Source organism: Mytilus trossulus, unplaced genomic scaffold (genome assembly GCF_036588685.1).
Source record: "Mytilus trossulus isolate FHL-02 unplaced genomic scaffold, PNRI_Mtr1.1.1.hap1 h1tg000050l__unscaffolded, whole genome shotgun sequence".
Lineage (NCBI taxonomy): Eukaryota > Metazoa > Mollusca > Bivalvia > Mytilida > Mytilidae > Mytilus > Mytilus trossulus.
The window spans coordinates 74,795-96,296 of record NW_026963292.1 but is presented as its reverse complement, the minus strand read 5'-3'; the positions used below and the strand labels follow the sequence as shown (position 1 = coordinate 96,296).

At 30.7% G+C, this 21,502-nt stretch overlaps 1 protein-coding gene across 1 annotated transcript; it reads left to right on the top strand.

Moving 5' to 3' along the window:
- Window positions 1-13,554: 13,554 nt before the first annotated feature.
- LOC134699228 (myb-like protein AA) lies at window positions 13,555-18,543 on the top strand. The gene is made up of 2 exons (XM_063560838.1): window positions 13,555-13,662; window positions 17,061-18,543. The coding sequence occupies exon 2, from the start codon at window positions 17,129-17,131 to the stop codon at window positions 18,113-18,115; it is 987 nt and encodes a 328-aa protein (XP_063416908.1). The 5' UTR covers window positions 13,555-13,662; window positions 17,061-17,128; the 3' UTR covers window positions 18,116-18,543.
- Window positions 18,544-21,502: the final 2,959 nt, after the last annotated feature.

Sequence of the window (21,502 nt, the reverse complement as noted above, 5' to 3'; positions counted from 1 at the left end):
ATTCTGATGAGGAAAGAGTTATAGTAGGTACATGGTCTACAATAGAAATAGATAAAGCAATAGAAAAAGGTTATGAATTACAAAAAATATATGAACTAGAACATTTTGAAAAAACATCTACAGATATATTTAAACTTTATGTAGATACGTTTATGAAATATAAACAAGAAGCTTCAGGATGTAAATGTGATCCTAAATATTGTAAAAATGATTGTAAAAACGATAAAGAATGTAAAACAAAAATACAATACATTATAGATAATACTGCTTATGATCTAGATATTGACAAAGTTAAGTACAATTCAGGATTAAGATTTATAGCTAAAATATGTTTAAATAATTTATGGGGACATTTTGGTATGAGAGATAATTTTACACAAAAAGAATATTGTTTTACTTTAGAACATATAACTAAAATAGTATTTAATGAAAAATATAAAGATATAAGTATTATGATATTAGATGAAGATATTGTTTTAACAGAATATAAAAATAAAGAAGAATACTTTAAACCTAATCCAAGTGTAAATGTTTATATAGCTTTGTTTACAACAGCACATGCTAGATTAAAATTATACGAACTATTGGATATTCTTCAAGAAAGAGTTTTATACATGGATACAGATTCTTGTATTTATAATGATGATGGTTCTGAAGCTTGTAAAAAAATAGAAAGTATGATGGGAAATAAATTAGGAGATTTACCAGATGAAATTGTTTCAAAACATAACGCTAATCATATAAAACAATTTATATCTGCTGGTCCAAAAGATTATTCTATGAAACTAGATACAGAAAAACTAGTTAGCTGTTGTAAAGGTTTTAGATTAAATGCTGAAGTAGAAAAAAAGATTACATTAGATAAAATAATAAAAATAGTTACTGATGAAAATGAAAAATATGAAACTGTTAAATATAATAATATAAAAATAGGAAAAGATCATCAACTTAAAACAGTTAAACAAGTTAAAGCTTATGATTATATGTTTGATAAAAGAATGGTATATTGTGAAAATGAAAATTTAATTAGAAGTTTTCCTTATGGATATTAAAAAATATATAATTTAAATTTTTATTTTAAAAAATAAAAGACTAAAAAATGATTGAAGCTTATACTGAGAAAGATGATCCTGACGCTAAAGTTATATTAGGAAGAATAATGTTATCAGATTATCAGATATGTTGTTTAAGAGATGATGGAGAATGTCCTTTGACTCCAAAACAAATGGAAGTAATGGAAAAGTTTGATGGTAAAAAGTTATCTAAGTTTCCTCCTGGTTGGGATGCTTTTATTAGACCAGATAAAGTTTATGAATATGTTTTTGAAAAACCATGTCCTGAAATTTAATTTTTTATTTTATTTTATTATTTCTCTATACCCATAAAAACAGAAAAAGTACAGGAATACTGCAATTTTGCTGTTTTTACCAGGAAAAGTACAGAAATTAGGGACTCTAATTTTTATCAATTTTTTCTTATTTTTCCAATTTTTCATACAAACGTAAATTGTATTTATTTTTTATTTTAATTTCCAAACAATAAAACCAGTTAATACCATACCACCAACAACAAATGCAATCTCTCTATTTTTCTGGTCTTCTGATGGAGTATAAAAATCACTTAATGTAGGTTTAGGTGATAATGAAGTTAATTTTTTATTCGTGACACGATAGTATAGTTTCATTGCTTGGTCAACATCATCAAAAGTCTGAACCGCATGATGTTCCTTTTGTAATTGTTCATTTATAAAATCTAATCTTTGTATTCTTTTTTTATTCCATTCTGATTGTGCTTTTTCTAATTTTTCTATAGCTTTATCATGTCTTATTTTCTCTTCATTTGCATTACTACCCATATGTGAAAATAAATAATTACTCCCTGAAAATGCAAAAGCATTTGTTATTGCCCCACCAAGCATCATTGTTAAAGCACTTGCCATTTTATAAAAACAAAAATTACTTCATAATATCAGCAGGTATAATACCTTGCTTAATCAACATATCTTTTGTTGCCATTGCAAGTAATACATCAATGGATAACATTACAACATCATTCATGTTAAAATCCACTTTTGGTGCTGGCCTCCTTAATACCTTTTTACCTATTTCTGCATATCCAACTGTTAACAATGTTTCCACTCCAGCATGATATAACATATTTGCTATTTGTTTTCCGTCTTTTTGAGTTGTCATTTTAATGTACTAAATTTAATTAAATTCAAAAGGATCAATTTCTTTCTTTTGTTTTTCTGGTTTTGTTATTTCTTTAATCATTCTTTCTGGTTTCTTACTTTGGTTGTAAAAAAACAATCCCAATCCAACAATACTTATAGAAAAAAGTACAAATTTATAATCAACTAGGGAACTGGAGTGTTTCTTGACAGAAGGGATATGTTCGTTTGATTCATAATCTGTTTCTGTATCAGAATCTTTTGTTATTTGTTTGATTTTTGAATTTTCTTTTTTGAATTTTTCCACTTCTTTTTTTCTCAATTCTGCATTTCTTATTCTTACTTCTGCACCTTTCTTACCAGCAGCTATTCTTTTTGGGTCTTTTGGTTTGGGTTTTTTAAATACTTCTTTTTTTTCTTCTTTGTTTTCTTTTTGTTCAGGATTTTCATTCATCATTTTTTATGTCATTATTTTCATCTTTTTTTCGGAAATCGAGCGAAGCGAGTGGTTCAATATGTCTTGCTGTTGTTAATATTGCAGTAAAAGGAGCAAGATACATTCCATATCTATAGTACAGTTCACAACATGTATTAGTTAAAGCATTATTGATAAAAGGATCTTCCTCTAAGTCTTGTATTAAAATTGGTGGATTAACAACTTTGAAAAACTTTGATACACCCATGACATATAAATTTATAAAAGAGTTTCCTAATGTCTTGGTCATACTAGCTCCCAATCTTGCTTCATATTTACAGTATAGTTTGTTTATTTGTTCTGTTGTCATTTTATCAATATCTGACAGTTGTAATTCTTTACCCAGATATTGTTTACTACTCCCACCAGCAACAACAGCTGATAATCTTTCGCGTTTTTTTTCTTGAAGGGAACCGTTCACTTCGCTCGCTTCATCATCAATATTTATGTTTTCCACAATTTGCTCGCTTAATAATTCTTCAGCATTCATTTTATACGTTTCAAAAAACGGATATAATTTATTTTTAACTTTAAAAAAATTAAATACAACCAATGATAAGACTGCAGTGTTTGTTGCAATTGTTAGTATTTCCAACAGCATTGCTTTTTTTTATTGCTTATTTTGGTTAAATTACTTAAGCATTACTTAAGCATTACTTAAGCATTACTTAAGCATTACTTGAGAATTGCTAAAAAAATCAATTAAGTAACCAATAATCAGTAGGTTGATCTGTCTTTAATATTAATTTACGATGTTTCTTTTTTTTAAGTTCTTCCTTTATTCTTTGTCTTTCTTCCAAAGTAGGAATAACATCATTTTCTCTTAGACAATTATCAAAACTATCTCTATCTTTTGTGTAGAACATGCATAACCATTTTGTTTGTTCTCTTAAATCTTTTAAAACAGAGTTGTATCTCTGTGAAATGACCCACACTGATTGTTCCGCATGTCTTCCTGAAAATGCAAGCTCGGACAGCATATCTTTTTTCTTTGTTAGTTCTTTTGTTGCACTGCAGTCATCAATGATATATAATGTTGGATGACCAGCATATTTTTTAAAGAACACTCTCAGTAGTTCTTGTAGCTTCTCTTCTTCATAAAGGGAACCGTTCGCTTCTCTCACTTCAACAATAGGATTAACAATTATTAGATTTTTTGTTTTTGGTTTTCTAACATCACAAATCCATTCACGATTTTTGTATGCTTTGTTCCATTGGATGGTTGGACAAAGTATGACTAAATATTTGAAAACTCCACTATATTCTCCTTCTAATAAATCAAGAACAAACTCTGTTTTTCCACATCCTGTTTGTCCACATATAATAGCACAATGGGGATATTTTGGTAATTCATAAAGGGAATCGGAGTGTATCTCGCTCCGCTCGTTTGTTTCCATTTTTTAAGGGGAACCGCTAGTAATTAACTTCTTTAAATCTTCCATCTTCAAAATAATTTGTGCATCTTGTATAACAAACAGATAAACATTTATTAATTTATTTGCTCCTGCTGTTTTAGTTATTTGGATAGTAATACCTTCAGAAGCATTTTCAATTCTTCTACCTGAACCGTGTAATGAGTTGTCATCTGTTGAACGTAAATCTAACCATAATGCATAATTAGTTGTAAGATATTTTTCTAATGTTGTATAGGATAAATTTAAATCCTTTAAAACTTCTTCTGTTGTTTTATTTCTTTTTGAATTTAAAGCAAAGAATTTATTTATTTCATCCCATTGTTGATATGCTTTCATTCCTTGACTGTATAGTTGATTTGGAACACCTTCTATTGTCATTTCTACTTTTGTTATGTTAGGATTATAATAAGTTTCGGTACTTGTTCTTTCAGGATCTTCGAACAACATTAGAATTCCTTTCATACTTCTAGCTGGAACATTTAAATTTATATTCCACAATGTATCAGATTTGTTTTTGGTTATTTTTCTATGTCTTAGTATTCTATCGTACAAAATAACCATCTTACCATTAACTTGTTGTCTTATCTGTCTTGCTAATTCTGCATCAGTAACCATATCAAATTCTAAACAAATGTTTTTGATTGTATAACTTGCAGATGTATCTGTTGATTTAATAACATTGCTATAATTATTAAATGTAAGTTCATATTCAAGTCTATCACCAAGACCTGCTTGATAAAAAGGCATATGAGTTTCTAATAGTTCAAAATCAAGTGGGATACAAAATCTTGCACCATATGCAGTTGCAATTGCTTCATCACCTATGTCTGATGCTTTATCATCCGCACCAACTCTGTGTTTTAACATGTTTGTTTCACCAATTCCTTGGTATGCCATATTTAAACGTTCAGATGTAGATTTCCATAAATCAACATAACAATGATAAATATCACTATCATCAATTGACATAATTTCATTTCCACTTATACGAATTGTTGTTTTTTTAACTATTGTTCTTCCTATGTTTTGATATATAGTTGCATTGTCGTCTGTAGATGTGAGTTCTATTTCAAATGCCAATCTGGTTGTTCCAGGAACAATAACATCATTATTGCTTAGATTGGGGAATCTCACTAATAGCTGTTGATTTTGATCAATAGTTGAAGGATTATTTGTTATTGATACACTTTGACGAATACCTTTCACACCACGGGGTTCTCTTATTTTTCTGTAAGGATTTAATTTGTTTCCGTATGCCGACATTTTTAAGGATTAAATTTGTTATAAAAATAATTCAATTACCGCTGTTACTTGAGTATTGATACATGTAGAATTATCACTCATACTTTCAAAACCTATTAAATCTCCAGCCTTAACTTGTATAGGTGGAGGTGTTCTATAGTTATGATATGTGTGTGTGACACCACTATTTAATAATAGTGCGTAACTAATTAGCTTATTATTAACAGTTATCCAAACTTCTATATGACTTGTGTTTGTTCTTAAACTTAATAAACTAATACCCAATATTTGTCCTGGAAAGTTCATTACATAATTACCACCACCATCACCAAAATTAAACTTTTTATTTGAATGTAATGGACCATCAATTCCAGCATTTATACTTATTATTTTTCTGTCTGGTTTATTTTTAATATTACTAACTATATTTTCAACATTTAAAACTCTGATGCTTAGGGCAGCGACACTCCGATGTAAATTTTTATCCTTAGTATCCATTGTTTGAAGCTCACTCTTCATATTTAATATTTCTTTTTCTACGTTTTTTTTTTGGACACCAAGTATGCTCATTTTATTAAATAAATTATATAACTTCTAAAACACAATTAATTGGTAAATGATTAATTATCTTGTTATTATTTTCATCTCTTATTTCTAATTTCAATTCTGTTATAACATCATTTACTAAACACTTATATTCCGGATGCTCAAATCTCGCTGTTATAACTTCACCAAACTCTTTATTTTCAACTGGAATAACAGCTAATAATTTACTTGGCTTACCATCAAGATAATTATGAGAAGTGCTAACTTGTTCCAAATGGATATATAATGATTTATGGATAGCAAAATCCACAAATTTGTTTCCATAATGTAATTCAGTAGGTTCGAATTTACGTTTATTATTAAACCCTAACATATTTCCCAAACCCTTACTTATCCTTAACTCAGTAGTAGTGTTTAATGAAGCGATACCATTTGCTTCATTTACGGATAATACAATATTTTCTTTTAGAAATTCATCCACTATTTGTTGAAAACTATAATAACCATTCATAATCCTTTGCTGTTCCTCTCCGGTTTTTGTTATAAACCCATGATAAACATTATACCAACCTATGCTGTATCTTATAAATTTCAAACCAATACGTTTATTTCCATTTCTGTTATTTATGTATTGTTCTAAGTTTATTGTATTATCAATATTTGAAATAGTATGAAACATTTTTAATATAAAAAAATGATAACAAAAGAATTTAAATATAATCCTAATGTTTCATATAATCCAGGTATTAAATATTCTGAAAAAGATCATCAATTAAAAACAAATCTTGTAAATCAAACGATATTTGTAAATCAAAAAGAGAACTTTAAAACAGCTTTTCCTGATTTATTTCAAAACTATCAAAACCCATCAATACACACTAACGAACCATGGAATGCCTGGATTCATTCTTCATTTGATTGGTGGCAATGTCAGTTAAATTTTGCAGTTTGGTGTGCAAGTACAGGATGTGGTGTTTCTTATAATGATCATATACAAAATACTTCAAATCTTACAAAGTCTTTTTATATGTTTCATTTATATTATTGTATTGCCAGAATTTTAAAAGAACTTAAATCACCTTTACCAACAGATTCTTCTTTCTGTTATTACAAGAACCCATATGACAAAGCTGCATATCAGAAATTATGTGATGAATTTAATATTTCTCCAAATACAAATTGGAGACAAAAACTAGAATCATCATGTCAAGGATTAGGAAGTTTTGAGCAATATTATAAACCAAGTGGAGAATATAGACAAAGAAATAAAATTAAAGGACCTTTCTTTAGTACTCATGATACTATTAAGCATGAAAAAGATATAAGTATGGCTTGGACAACATTTATTTTAGATAACTCTAATGGGTTTACACAAGCAGGTATTGAACGTATTAATGAAAGTATTAAAATTTATGTATGGGCTTTGTTAGGTGCACAATCTCAAACAAAAACAAAAATTTTAAAAGTAGGAACAGGATTTGATGCACAAAAACAATTCTTAGCAACTGTACAAGATGTAATAAATAGTCCTATCGATTTACCCACCCAGATATCGAATTATGAAAATGTTTTAAAATATGCAAGAAGTAAAGTTGATTATGCTTATGGACTTGGTTTATATATGTCTCCCAGTGATATGGTTTTACAAATTGGAAGTATTGTTGGTTATAATAATAAAATTATAAATGCAACAGAAAATCAAACACTTGGGTTAAATGATGATTTAAATAATAAAAATTTTGATTATGTTGATTTTAAACCAAAAGAACCTGTAAAACCACAAGAACCTATAAAACCTGAAAAGCCTAAAGAACCAAAAATAGATCCAATAAAAAAAATTGAACATGAAGATCATGAAGATAATAAACAAGCAATAATATTTGTAAGTATTGTAATAGGATTTACAGCACTTTATTTTTTCAAATAATCTCTAGCAGCAGTAAACAATAAACTAACAACTAAAATAAGCAATGCCCATAAGTTGTTTGCAAACCAATTTACTACGTCTTTTGTTGCAGACAATAACCAAGAAACAGTAGAACCTATAATACCTGGTAATGCAGCTGCTAATTTTCCTGCAAGAAAAGATAATAATTTTCCAAGATTTTTTAATTGTTTTTTTTATCCAGTCTTGTACACCACCACCTTTTGATGGAGGAGAAGGAGAAGGAGAAGGAGAAGTAGTTCCACCAGTAAATGCTTCAACAATAACACCAATAATCATTCCAAAAGCAGTTAAAACACTAACTATTGTTATTCCTTGTTCTCTGAATAATGTTCTTATTCTTTCACCTAATGTTTTGTCTTCGTTTAACATTTTATGTATTGTTTGTTTAAATCTGTTTACTTGACTACGTAGTTTTTCTTTATTAATATTAATTACTTCTAGTCTTGCACTTCTCACAGATTCCAATTCTCTTATTCGATTACTTATTCTATCTATTTGAAATTCATCATTGTCTTCTTTAGCTTGTTCTAATTTGGCATTTTCTTTTGCTAAGTCTTTATTTGTTTCATTCAGTTTTGCTAAATTATTTGCAATCTCATCTTCCGATGTTGTAAATGCTTTTATTATACCATCCATCTCTCTTTTTGTCATTTTTGTTTGTGTTTCTTCATTTATTAAAGATGTTCCTTGTTCAATAAATGAAGTTTCTATTTCTTTCACATATGTTTCTGCATTACTTGCTGTTTCTAATAATTCTTGTCCTTCTTCTTGTGTAGATATTTCTTGTAATGGAATTTCTATATTATCGAGTTCATTTAACATTCTCTGAAACCCTGCTCTACCTTCTCTTAAATTATCAGATATTTTATAATCATCTACACCTAAAACATCCCTGACAAAATTAACACCGTATTCTCTTTGAAGAGTGCTAAATTTATAAAACTTTAATACTCCTTTTTGGTAATATGTTAATGCAATATCATTACCTTTTTCATCTTTTACATATAAGATTTGTCTTCCCTTATGATCTTCCCCAACAAAAAAAAACCTCTTCATTACGTATAGTTTCACCATTTTTTTTATAAAATTGTTTAATCATTTTTTTTGTAGTTTCTTTTTTACGAATTTTAACATCATTTTCTGATAAATCTCTTGATTTTTCAAATTCCTTATTTATATTATTTTGAAACTCTTCATCATCTTGAAAAGACGTTTCTTCTTCTTCATAATCATCATCATAATCATTATTTTTAAACTCAGGATTATCAAACTCATAACCTCCTTCAGCCATTTTATTCATCTAAAATATTAGATAATAAACAATAAAAAGAACCTGTTAAAAACAACTTAAGATAAAAATAATTAAATTTTTTATTTAACATTATTTTTACATTTTTTACTAATTTTTCTTTTGTTTCTTCATCCATTTATTTAATTAAAAATTGATTCATAGTTTGGTGGATTTCCGTTATCAACTAAAATTATTTTATTAAAGAAAATCAAAGATTTTCCATTTTTTTTTTAATTCGTTTTTTACTCTATTTTCTGTTTCCTCAATTAGTTTTTTTCTTTCATCATCTGATAAACTTTTTAAAATTACTTTTTTTTTTTTTTTTTTCATCTCATTAAATTTTTCTAATTCATCTAAAATAAGTTTAAATTCATCTGCACTTATCTGTCCGTCAGTTAAAGATTTTGATATTAAATCTTTTATGCTGTTTAACTTGCATTCTGCCATTGTTTTAATTTCATAATGTTTTTTTGATTTTGTTGTCAACTTTCTTCTAATTAATTTAACTAGACCTCCTAAACTTCCACATACAACAGCTGCAATTTGTATGGGAAGTAAGATAGGAAAAGCTATTCCTATACCAGCTAAAACAACAGATGTCGAAATTAAACTTGTATCAACACCATCAGTAACATTAACTCCGCGTTTATATTTTTTGTATAGTGATTTACGTTTATCTCTCTCATTTATTAATGTTTTTTCTATTTCTGTTATTTTTTGTAGTCTATAATTTTGTCCATCTTCTATAGGTAATTCTGGATATAAATCAGGAGCTGTAGGTTGTTTCATTTTTTAAAGTAAAAATTGATTTTTTTTCCTCTTAAATCCCACAGAATTCTTTCTCTGCCTGTTCTCCCGGTTTTTTTAATTTTTTTTTTTTGGATTTTTGTTGTTGTTTTTTGGGTGTTTTTAATAACGTTTTTTTCCAAAGTAAAAAAAAAAAGTTTTTTGGAGTAAGAAAATTTGGTGTTTTTTGGGTGTTTTTTTGCCTTTTTTTTTTTATGAAAATTTAGGGCTCTTTTACTTGAAATGAGGGTAATTTTTTGGGGGTCAAATTTTTTTTTTTTTGGAGGGGGGATATAGGTGTATGATATTGTGTGGGCCTTTTATAGCTGACTATGCGGTATGGGCTTTGTTCATTGTTGAAGGCCAAACGGTGACCTATAGTTGTTAATGTTTGTGTCATTTTGGTCTTTTGTGGATAGTTGTTTCATTGGCAATCATACCACATCTTCTCTTTTATATATTCGATATCAGAAATAGTCAATCAAAAAAAAAAAAATTTGTCTGTCTGTTTTATTATTAACATTGCGGACCTTTTCTATTTTCAGCATAAATTGGTGAAACTTTATAAAATTAACACCAAATATCCCTAGTGGAAACAAACGTATCTGAAGAACGAGATACAAGTACGAAAACTTCTGTACCTACTGTAAATTCTAAGAAGTCCAAAGTTTTACTCAACTAGACGTCCAATACACTGTGTTAAAAAATATCAACTATTTTTTTAGGAACCAATGATATAACTTCCATAATGATTTAATGCACAAAAAGTTCATTTGTCCCTCTATCCAAAGCAACAAAACTATTTCTATTGTTTGTTATGCTTTTATCGGGCGGATGGGTCTCATTGATACATCCGATTGCGTACGAAAAAGGATTGAAAAAAATATTCCCCTCAATTTGCCAATTGTAGGTGAATGATCCTACATTTCATTTCAATAAAAACTTTCTCGGTAATACACATATATCTTGGGTATATCAAAGTAAACGTAACATACACAGAAACGAACTCTAATATAACAATGGCCATTTTCCTGACTTGGTACAGGGCATTTCCTGAAAAAATGATGGGTTGAACATGGTTTTGTTGCATGCAAAACTTCCCGCGCTAATGGCAGTGTTAATTATAACATTAAAATGACAACATTACACGACAGGGTTACAATAAATAAACAGATAAATGGGAGAAAATATAGGACAGATTAACAAACGTATAATAGCCATCCAAAGATAACAAGTTAAAAAATATTTTTACACCAGACGCGCGCTACGTCCACACAAAACTATGCTCAGATGTTAAAAGTTTGAAAGACTTAGCAACTACCAAGTTGAAGATCGACGTGGACCAAAAGTTCCAAAAAGTTGTGAGGTCAAGTATTTCTTTATTCGAACATGTCGAAAGTAAGACGAATGGTGCACATGTTTTTGAAAAATGCAAATTTAACAAAGACTTATGGAAACTTAATGGTGGTGTTACACCTTGACTAATTAGAACCACATTTCGATTGAGGAATTAAGTGGCAGCCCTATTTTATGAGTATGTTGTTGATCCTTAAATTTCCGGAGCACCCACGTAATTTATGGTGTTCGTGTTGCTCAGCCTTTAAATGAGTTTTCTTTTTGTATTGTTTTCTATGTTGTATTGTGTGTGCTATTGTTTGTTTGTTGGTCTTTTTCTCATAAACTATGGCATGGTCAGTTTATTTCAACGAATGAGTTTAAATGTCCCTCTCATATCTTTCTTCCTTTTGTTTGAAGAAAAAAAAAACACACAATGATTTTTCAGATTATGAAAGACTGCGTACCCAGTGTTTTTTAAGATCTTGAATTTCTATTCTCAATTTTAAACAGTGTATAAGACACCAAAAGGTTTCATGGACAAACAAATAGACTGTTATTGTTATTCATATTTAAAAGATACCTAGTCGATTTGGTATAAAATATATAAATACAAACAGCTCCAAAGGACATTGAAGGATTATGGCCCTATTGACCAACTCAAGAGAACCAGAATGAGTCATAAATATCCAATGTTTGCTATTCATTATTAAAAGAATTGATTGTCTTATAATTAAAGAAATGATTTGAAATTTTCGTAGCATTAGGTCTTGTCGATAATTTTCATGGTACGCAGTCTTTTAAGATCTGAAAAATCATTGTTTTCTAAATATTTCATTTTTGGGGCAAGATTTTTGATTATGCTTACACAAATTTACTTTGAGAACCATTTAAATAATCAAAATAGAATGACATTTGACAAAGAAAGTTGTTTAATCGTTGGGCTGTACTGTGCACTTAAACTTCCAAACCACACGATTGAATCTTTGATAGAAATTAGTAAAGTTTTAATCAATTGGTGGTATCGAAATGCATGATTTTTATAAATTACCAGATATACACCAATCCCGTTACATATAACCCTCATCACAGGCGTGTTCTGAAATATAAACATTGCATGAAAGGACTTCAGGAAAATTGCCGTCCAAAAAGGGAAAATCAATGTCTAGCAGTTTTACACGCTCGTATGCCGTATTAAATTATAACCTGGTACTTTTTCGACAAACTAAGGATTTTCTTATCCCAGGCAAAGATTACCTTAGCCGTATGTGTAACAACTATTTGGTATTTTACGTCCTCAATGCTCTTCAACTTTTACATGTTTGGCTTTATAACTATTTTGATCTGAGCGTCACTTATGAGTAACTATTTACACCACTGGGCGATTCCACTACTGGTGGACGTTTCTTCCCACGGGGGTATCACCAGCCCAGTAGTCAGCACATCGGTGTTGACATAAGTATCAATACATGGTCCTTTTTTATTATAAATTTACTGTTTCGAAAGTATGAACCTTTCGTAATACTAAGGATTTTCTTATTCCAGGCATAGATTACTTTCGCCGTATTTGGTACAACAAAATGAAATTTTAAGTCCTCAATGCTCTTCAACTTTTTACTTCTTAGGCTTTATAACAATTTTGATTTGAGCGTCCCTTATGAGTCTTATGTAGACGAAACGCGCGTCCGGTGTATGAACGTATAAGTCTGGTACTTTTAATAACTATTTACAAACTTATTTACTGCATCACTAAATAGAAATTACGTGCCTGTAATGAAGTTATAGTATAATAAACACTCTGCATTATTACAGAAGTATTGCTTTAATAAATATGATTCTTTAATTTGATCTTTATCCTGGAGTCTCGTATTTCATGCATAGTGTACTTAAGTGTTTCCTTAAAAATATCCAATTTGACCAAGTTTTTCAAAAGTCATTCAAATTATTTCCTTATTTTAATATCATCAGAATGGTATCACAATAAATTCCCTATCAACGACATATCTTTACTTTCACTTTCATATCTAATTATTTACATTCATACAATTTGTATTTACATTCTTTGATATACGTAAAAATAGCTATTATCACCATGATCACCCAGATATAAATAGCTCAGATAACTCAAGCATGTGCATTACCATGATAACATAGTATTTACATCATCAATTCTCAATGAAAATAATGCACATACTTAATAAGTTGTTACAGTTCATTCATAAAACAGTATACGTCATGTGATATTATTTTAAAAATGATTGTCAATTACAGGTGTGAAGGTAGCTTCCACGGCTATAAATAAATTGATTTTCTGGAAATGCATTTCCTTCCTTATTATTTATTTTGATGACGGGTTGTCAGAAAACCGATCTTTGTGCTACTTTTGCATTGATTTGATATTAAAAAATTAGGGTACCTGCTGGAGTACTCAGGCTTAAACAGAAGATACACTGAGTAAGTATGCTAATATAATTATCGTTAAAAAGCTACATTAAACATTTAATAAATGACAGTACAGGTACACACTTTACTCCTTTTGACGATAACAGCGTCTGCTTCACAATGGGTAATTTAAGAAAGTGATTTTTTTTTTATGTTTTATGACGTTGGTAATTTGGGATGATAATTATCATGCGGGTCTTTAGTGACGTTCAACTTGGTTATCATTGGCGATTTTCACATTGGTAATCATTCGTGATGTTAGTTATGGTAACCATTAGTGAGGTTATCCATGTGATCGTTGGTAATGTTTATCATGACAATCATTGATGATGTTCCCCATGTTTGCAATTGGCACGGTGATGTTCACTGAAGTGGTCATGGATGATGTTAACCAGATGATCATTGGTGATGTTAACCTTGGTGGTCATTTGATGAGGTTAACCTTTATGGTTATTTGATGATGATTACCATTCCATTCATTGCTGATATTATTAATAGTGGTCAGCAGTAATGCTAACAATGATAATAATGGGTGATATTTACCATTGTGATGTTAACCATGGTGGTCATTGATGATGTTAACCATCATAGTTGTAATTGATGTTACACTAAAGCACCCGGCGAGTTCTACTAACTTTACCTTCTTCATGCATATGTTTCGAAGCATGGTACAGTATAAATGTGATGTAAATCTGACTCTAACCTTCATTCCCTTCTACATATATCTTTATTTCCAATAATCTTCTCATTCATAAATGTCCTGTTAAATAGCTACTAGTATCACCCAAACAGTAGGAATGCGCTCAGCAATAAACGTAGCTTTGTGCTTTAAAATAAAAAAAAAAGAGAGAAAAAGTGTCTATCCTTTTGTTTTTTTCTTCAAGATGTTAAATTCACAATATGAAAAACTATCAATATATATATGTATAACATATATATGATGGAAAAAATTGTTATAGAGTTGTCACTGGCTCAGACGTATTTATAAATATAATTGTTTTCTGTGACTGTATCTTACATCAATTAGTAGGATCTTTTACTAGAAATAATTTAGCTGATTTATTAAATCAACCTCTCCATGCCTAATATATCATGTACTAATGTAGTACGACGCTAGATTAAAACTGACGTGGAAAATAACACCCGGCCACCGAAAGCCTCATTTTTATGAAGCCCAGGTGGTCGTTTGGTCTATCGGGACGGCTACAGTGCAGGCGATTTGGTGTCACGATATCTCAGTAACATAGGTTCGAATCCCGGCGAAGGAAGAACAAAAAAATTGCGAAAGCATATTTACAGATCTAACATTGTTGGGTTGATGTTTAGACGAGTTGAATAAGTATATATATATATATATATATAACTCGTCTAAACATCAACCCAACAATGTTAGATCTGTAAATTTCGAACCCATGCTACTGGGATATCGTGACACCAAATCGCCTGCACTGCAGCCGTCCCGCTAGACCACACGACCACCTAGGCTCTCAAAAAAAGAGCTTTCGGTGGGCATGTGTTACCTTTCCATGTCAGTTTTAATCTAGCGGCGTACTACAGTACATGATATATAAGGCATGAAGATGTTATTGTTACAGATCAGCTAAATTATCTATAGTAAAGGATCCTACAAATTAATGTAAGATACAGTCACAGAAAATAATTATATTCATAAGTACGTCTGAGTCAGTGACAACCCTACAACAGATGTATCCATCGGATCGCCATCAATGATGGTGATACATGGCTGTGTACATAATGTATATACAACTCGTCTAAACATCAACCCAACAATGTTAGATCTGTAAATTTGCTTTCGCAAATTTGTGGTTCTTCCCTCGCCGGGATTCGAACCAAAAAAAGAGCTTTCGGTGGGCATGTGTTACCTTTCCACGTCAGTTTTAATCTAGCGGCGTACTACAGTACATGATATATAAGGCATGAAGATGTTATTGTTACAGATCAGCTAAATTATCTATAGTAAAGGATCCTACAAATTAATGTAAGATACAGTCACAGAAAATAATTATATTCATAAGTACGTCTGAGTCAGTGACAACCCTACAACAGATGTATCCATCGGATCGCCATCAATGATGGTGATACATGGCTGTGTACATAATGTATATACAACTCGTCTAAACATCAACCCAACAATGTCAGATCTGTAAATTTGCTTTCGCAAATTTATGGTTCTTCCCTCGCCGGGATTCGAACCCATGCTACTGTGATATCGTGACACCAAATCGCCTGCACTGCAGCCGTCCCGCTAGACCACACGACCACCTAGGCTCTTAAAAAAAGAGCTTTCGGTGGGCATGTGTTACCTTTCCACGTCAGTTTTAATCTAGCGGCGTACTACAGTACATGATATATAAGGCATGAAGATGTTATTGTTACAGATCAGCTAAATTATCTATAGTAAAGGATCCTACAAATTAATGTAAGATACAGTCACAGAAAATAATTATATTCATAAGTACGTCTGAGTCAGTGACAACATATATATATATTAAAAATTAAATACACAAAAAGAGTTTTAAAAGCAGCATTGTCTCTTTTTGTGTATTTAATTTTTAATATATAATTCTGTTCACCGCTTGAAAAGAAACTTTTTTTGTATTATATATATATAACTCGTCTAAACATCAACCCAACAATGTTAGATCTGTAAATTTGCTTTTGCAAATTTTTGATTCTTCCCTCGCCGGGATTCGAACCCATGCTACTGTGATATCGTGACACCAAATCGCCTGCACTGCAGCCGTCCCGCTAGACCACACGATATATATATATATATATATATACTTATTCAACTCGTCTAAATATATATATATGTTTCTTACTTTTGGAAACAATAACGTTATTTTTAAAATGTAGTGAATACTGTATGATTTTCGGGAGAACACTTTGTCCTTTAATTGTCAATTTTACTTTCGCTTTCACAATGATTTGTGTTTGTTCATGAATGCAAATAAAAAGATTTGGGTTAACATAGATAAGCATGTCTAAGTTCAACTATTAAATTATATCCACACATATTGAACATGTTTATTGGGTCAGAAATCTTTAAAATAAATTTACAACTAAACCTATCCATGCGATTGTGTAGTATTTTAACACAAATCTTTACATGTTTAAAAACTACAATTTGCACACGTGGAGTACTTTCTGAACTACTGTGGTAGTCATATTGGTGTTATTTAAAGTTCCAATACATATTCTTGTCGAAAAATATAATTCATGTTTTGTGAATTATCGACCCGGATTATATTTTTACAAAAATTAAATAGTTCTGAAAACATATAAATAAATTGTCTTCGATAGAACTTACGAACATCAAATGTAATACCATTTTTACTTTGCAAACACTGAATTCATGATCACCCTAAATGTACGATTTTATTTTATAGAATCTTTAAAGATACAACTTCTTGAAAGGCTATAAAAAGTACAATTTGAGGCAGAATAAAACCCAAATATGGAGCTGAGACCATCAGAAATATTTTACTCACAAGATTCCATTATGAACAGATTTGGTGGTTATACAAATCATGGAAATACATACATAGGTGAAACACTAGACCAATTATTGAAAGGCCATTGTAATGTGAATAGCATACCTACTATTTCTGTTGTGAAAAAATACGGAAAATGGTATACATCAGACAATCGACGATTATGGGTTTTCCGAAAGGCAGAGGAGCTAGGGTTCCTCGAAACTATTGACGTAAATGAAACGTACTATCTAAATGAAAACAAATTTACAACGGAAAATGGTGGAGAGTCTATTCGTGTCCGGGGTGGAACACCTGGCGGAAATTTATGGAGATCGTGGAAACCAAAACGACCCAATTCAAGCTTTCAACGATCTATTCCAACAAGTTATAATTTGAATACAAGTAACGCTTCGTATTCGCCAAGAAATACAAGTCCGTCTTATCCTGTCAGAAACCTAACTACAAATCACTACAACCAAAACACGTCTCAAAGTAACAGATCTAGCATGTCAAGTGTCTTCTCAGATCGAAGTGATCAAAGAAAAACAAAACCGATATCAAGTCATACTGTTGACCAAAGCAATATGGGTCAATATCAATCAAATTATGGTCGCACCACTACACATCATTCACCAAGTCTACCCACAGTTCCATGTCCGACTCACACTAAAACAAATAGAGTTTCTAGTCCTACAATTCTAAATCGTAGCAATCATTTCGAAAGCTATAACAATGACTCTTCGAATGTCGACAACAGACAGGAATATATCAATTCTACCTTTACACGGCCGACGGAAACCAATAGCCCGTATCCGTCATATGGACGTGGGTCAAGTTACGAAGATAGGTCGACGGATCGTGTTCCTTCAAGGTCTTCTAGTAGACAACAACCTCGACATAAAACAAATCACAACCAATCTTTAAAAGCTGATCGTGACATCAATGAAGGGTGTTGTACAATTTTATAACAATTTCTAACTTTGGTTTTACTTCAGTTCATACAAGTGAACTGAACTTGCCTGATCAAAAAGTGGAAAAATACTTCAGAGAATTTCAATGAACGTTAAATGTTCATTAAGACATGTGTTCTTACAATTGGTTTGCTTTTTAATATAATTTGAAAATTTTGCCTTTCGCTGATTTTTATATTTTATATTAGACTTTTTTATATTCGATAACTTAAGACTGGCATAACTCGAGATGCGTAGATGGTGCAAACTATATTCAGAAATTTGAAATTGTGCATCATAATTAAACACATTGTGCTACACTTAACTATGTGATAGCCTATATTCACCAAAATGCACGTTATATTGTTTGTTCATACAAAAAAATGAAATTAAAAAAAAAAATAACAAAATATGTGTTTTTTTATGCTTTATTCCTTTTATGTTAAGATGAGAACATATGATTTACTTAATATAACTTACATGTAGATTCATTTTATCTTATTTGTAGACGTCAAGACAAATATTATATGTTTTTCAATACTTCATGAGTGCACTTCAAGTAAAATCGGATGCGCTTTATGTATTCTAAAGAAATTAATTGATTTCTAAATTTTGTTTCCGATAAAGAGTAAACATATTTTGTTTGTTTGTATACAATTGAGAATGGAAATGAGAATGTGTCAAATAGACAACATCCCGACCAAAGACCAAACAACAGCGGAAGGACAACAAAGGATCTTTAACGCAGCGAGAAAACTCCGTACCCGGGGGAAGTCCTAAGCTGGCTCCTAAATAAAATCGTGTGTGAGTTCAGTGAAAATGGAATTAATACTAAACTCCAAAATATATATATGAACTAAAACTAGAAAAACCTACAGGACAAACAAAGGCCCGAGGATCCTGACTTTTGACAGGCGCAAACATGTGACGGGATTAAACATATTTTTTGAGATCTCAACCCCAACCTCCTTAATACCTCTTGGCAATGTAAAATAAAAAAAACCCAGAGATAAACGCACAGTAACACTTTAAAAGAAACTAAGCATAATGGCAATGACATATACATCAACACAGGACTACAATGCTACAGGACGAGGATGTAAAGGAATGGGCATTCATTCACGATAGTAAGATAACATGTTCTTGGACCAGCATAAGTTTGAGCACTTCATTAGTAAAAATTGATATCCTGATCTATTTTCTTAGTGTTTTTTTTTTTGTTTCGAGAACACGGCTTCAAAACTGAGAAATACATGTGTTGTTCTTGCTTTTTGACATACACTATTCAAACCAGAATTTGTTAATCAATTGATGTGTTTGCATATACATATTGTTATTAGACCTTAGAACGTTTATGTAAATGTATTGATTTAGGTCTATTTATTCCTAACTGGAACGGAAATATATCTGAAGTTTCCAATAGAAGTGGTTTCAATAATGGTCTATGAAAGCAAATTACAAGATATTAATGAGCAAGGGATTGGAAGACTATTTGTATTTGTCCTTGAAAAAAACTGGGAAATGAAATGGGGAATGTGTCAACGCGACAACAACCCGACTATAGAGCAGAAAACAGCCGAAGGCCACCAATTTGTCTGTACATGACCACTGTAAGTCTACGGTAAGTGTGTCTTGTTCTTGTGTAGGGTTGCTAGACACCATTTGAAATGGATACCAGACAGTTGATAATTTATATCGTCTTTCAACTAGTGGTGATCCTTTTGCTTTTTATATCTTGAATGATATGTAGGTAAAACTCTGGTAGCGACCCTACCATCTCTGTACCTTTCAACGTTGTTTTTTTATTTTGTTATTGTTTTGTTGTAAATGACACTTATGTTTTTTGTGATGAATTGAGCCAACATCATGCCGCTGAGTTTTATTTTAGCGGCAATTTAGAGCAACCAACTTGTGTCTTTGTGAAGTATGTGGTCATCCGCAAGTAAAAAGTCTAAGCAAAAAGTACCAAGTATCGCAAAAAGTAAAATCACAAAAATACTGAACTCAGAGGAAACTCAATTTTGAAAGTCCATAATCACATGTCAAAATCAAAAAACAAAACGCATCAAAAACGAATGGACAAGAACTGTCATAAAATTGACACCGACAAAACTCAAGTAAGGCAAACAACAACCAACGACAAAGGTCAACTATTAACCAATGGAATCATACCGATTTGTCCATTCGAAAATCAGACTCTATAGCAAAGTTTAATATCCAATTAAAAAGGCTAAATACCACAAATAAAGATGTACCTAAGCACTATCTATATGGACCGTGGAAACAAAATACGATTCTAACACAATTCAGATTCTACTCATCTTTTTTGAACTATGACTTGTTTAGAGTCAATATAATTGCTGATCCATCTTGATTTTGTGGATGTAACATTGAGACTGTACACCATTTCCTTTTCGACTGCTCTTTACATACTAGAGAGAAATTCTGATGAACAATTTAAGATGACTTCATGATGACCTTATACTGAATGTTAAGTTACTTACATCTGGTAATCTTAATCTTTCATGAACAAAACGTGAATATATTTAAACACGTATTCGAATTTATCAAAAGGTCTGAGAGATTTCTTGTTATGTAGAAAAATGTGTTAACGGTACATTCACGTCATCATTATCATCATCATCATCGTTTTCAATGTTACCATTTATTTCTGTTTAATTTTTCTCTCAATTGACAGACTCGTAAAATATTGATATTTATTTTGACATTGCATGCTCATATTAATATTGTATTGTAAATTGTTGTCATTCGAAGCGAACTTTATAAGTGTGGATTACTTGTGGTCAATCCAGTTAACTTTGAGTAAATAAAATATGTTTAAACTAAAAAAAGGTCGAATTACTGGCTAATAAATAGGGATAAAAAAAGTACCGCGGTGCTTTTTATAATTCAATCGTGAGCGCTCAGACAAATGATGTGAAAGTGCTATATTCATAAATCAATGATATTTTAATATTCTACTTTAATGAGATTTGTGTAATCAACCGTTTCTTTGGATAGAAAGATGACGAAATATGTCATAGGGACATTCCAACTCATGAAAAAATTTACAAAGCCATGGCTAAAAAAGAAAAAGACAAACAGACAAACATTGGTACACAACCCGCATCATAGAAAACAAAGACTTAGAAAAACGAACCTCACAAACAACTAAGGTGATCTGAGATGCTCTGGAAGGGAAATAGTTTAAAGATACATTACAGCGGGTATTTTTCGGGGGGGTGTACATTTTCGCTTATTTCTGAATAGAACCAAAATCGCCAAATTAGTTTCCGCCAATGTTAATTTGTACATACAAAGGAATTGTTAAACTAATTACACTACTTTGTTTTTTATATGAAACAAAATGATGTTTTGGGTATTATTCATTTATTTCGCATTTGA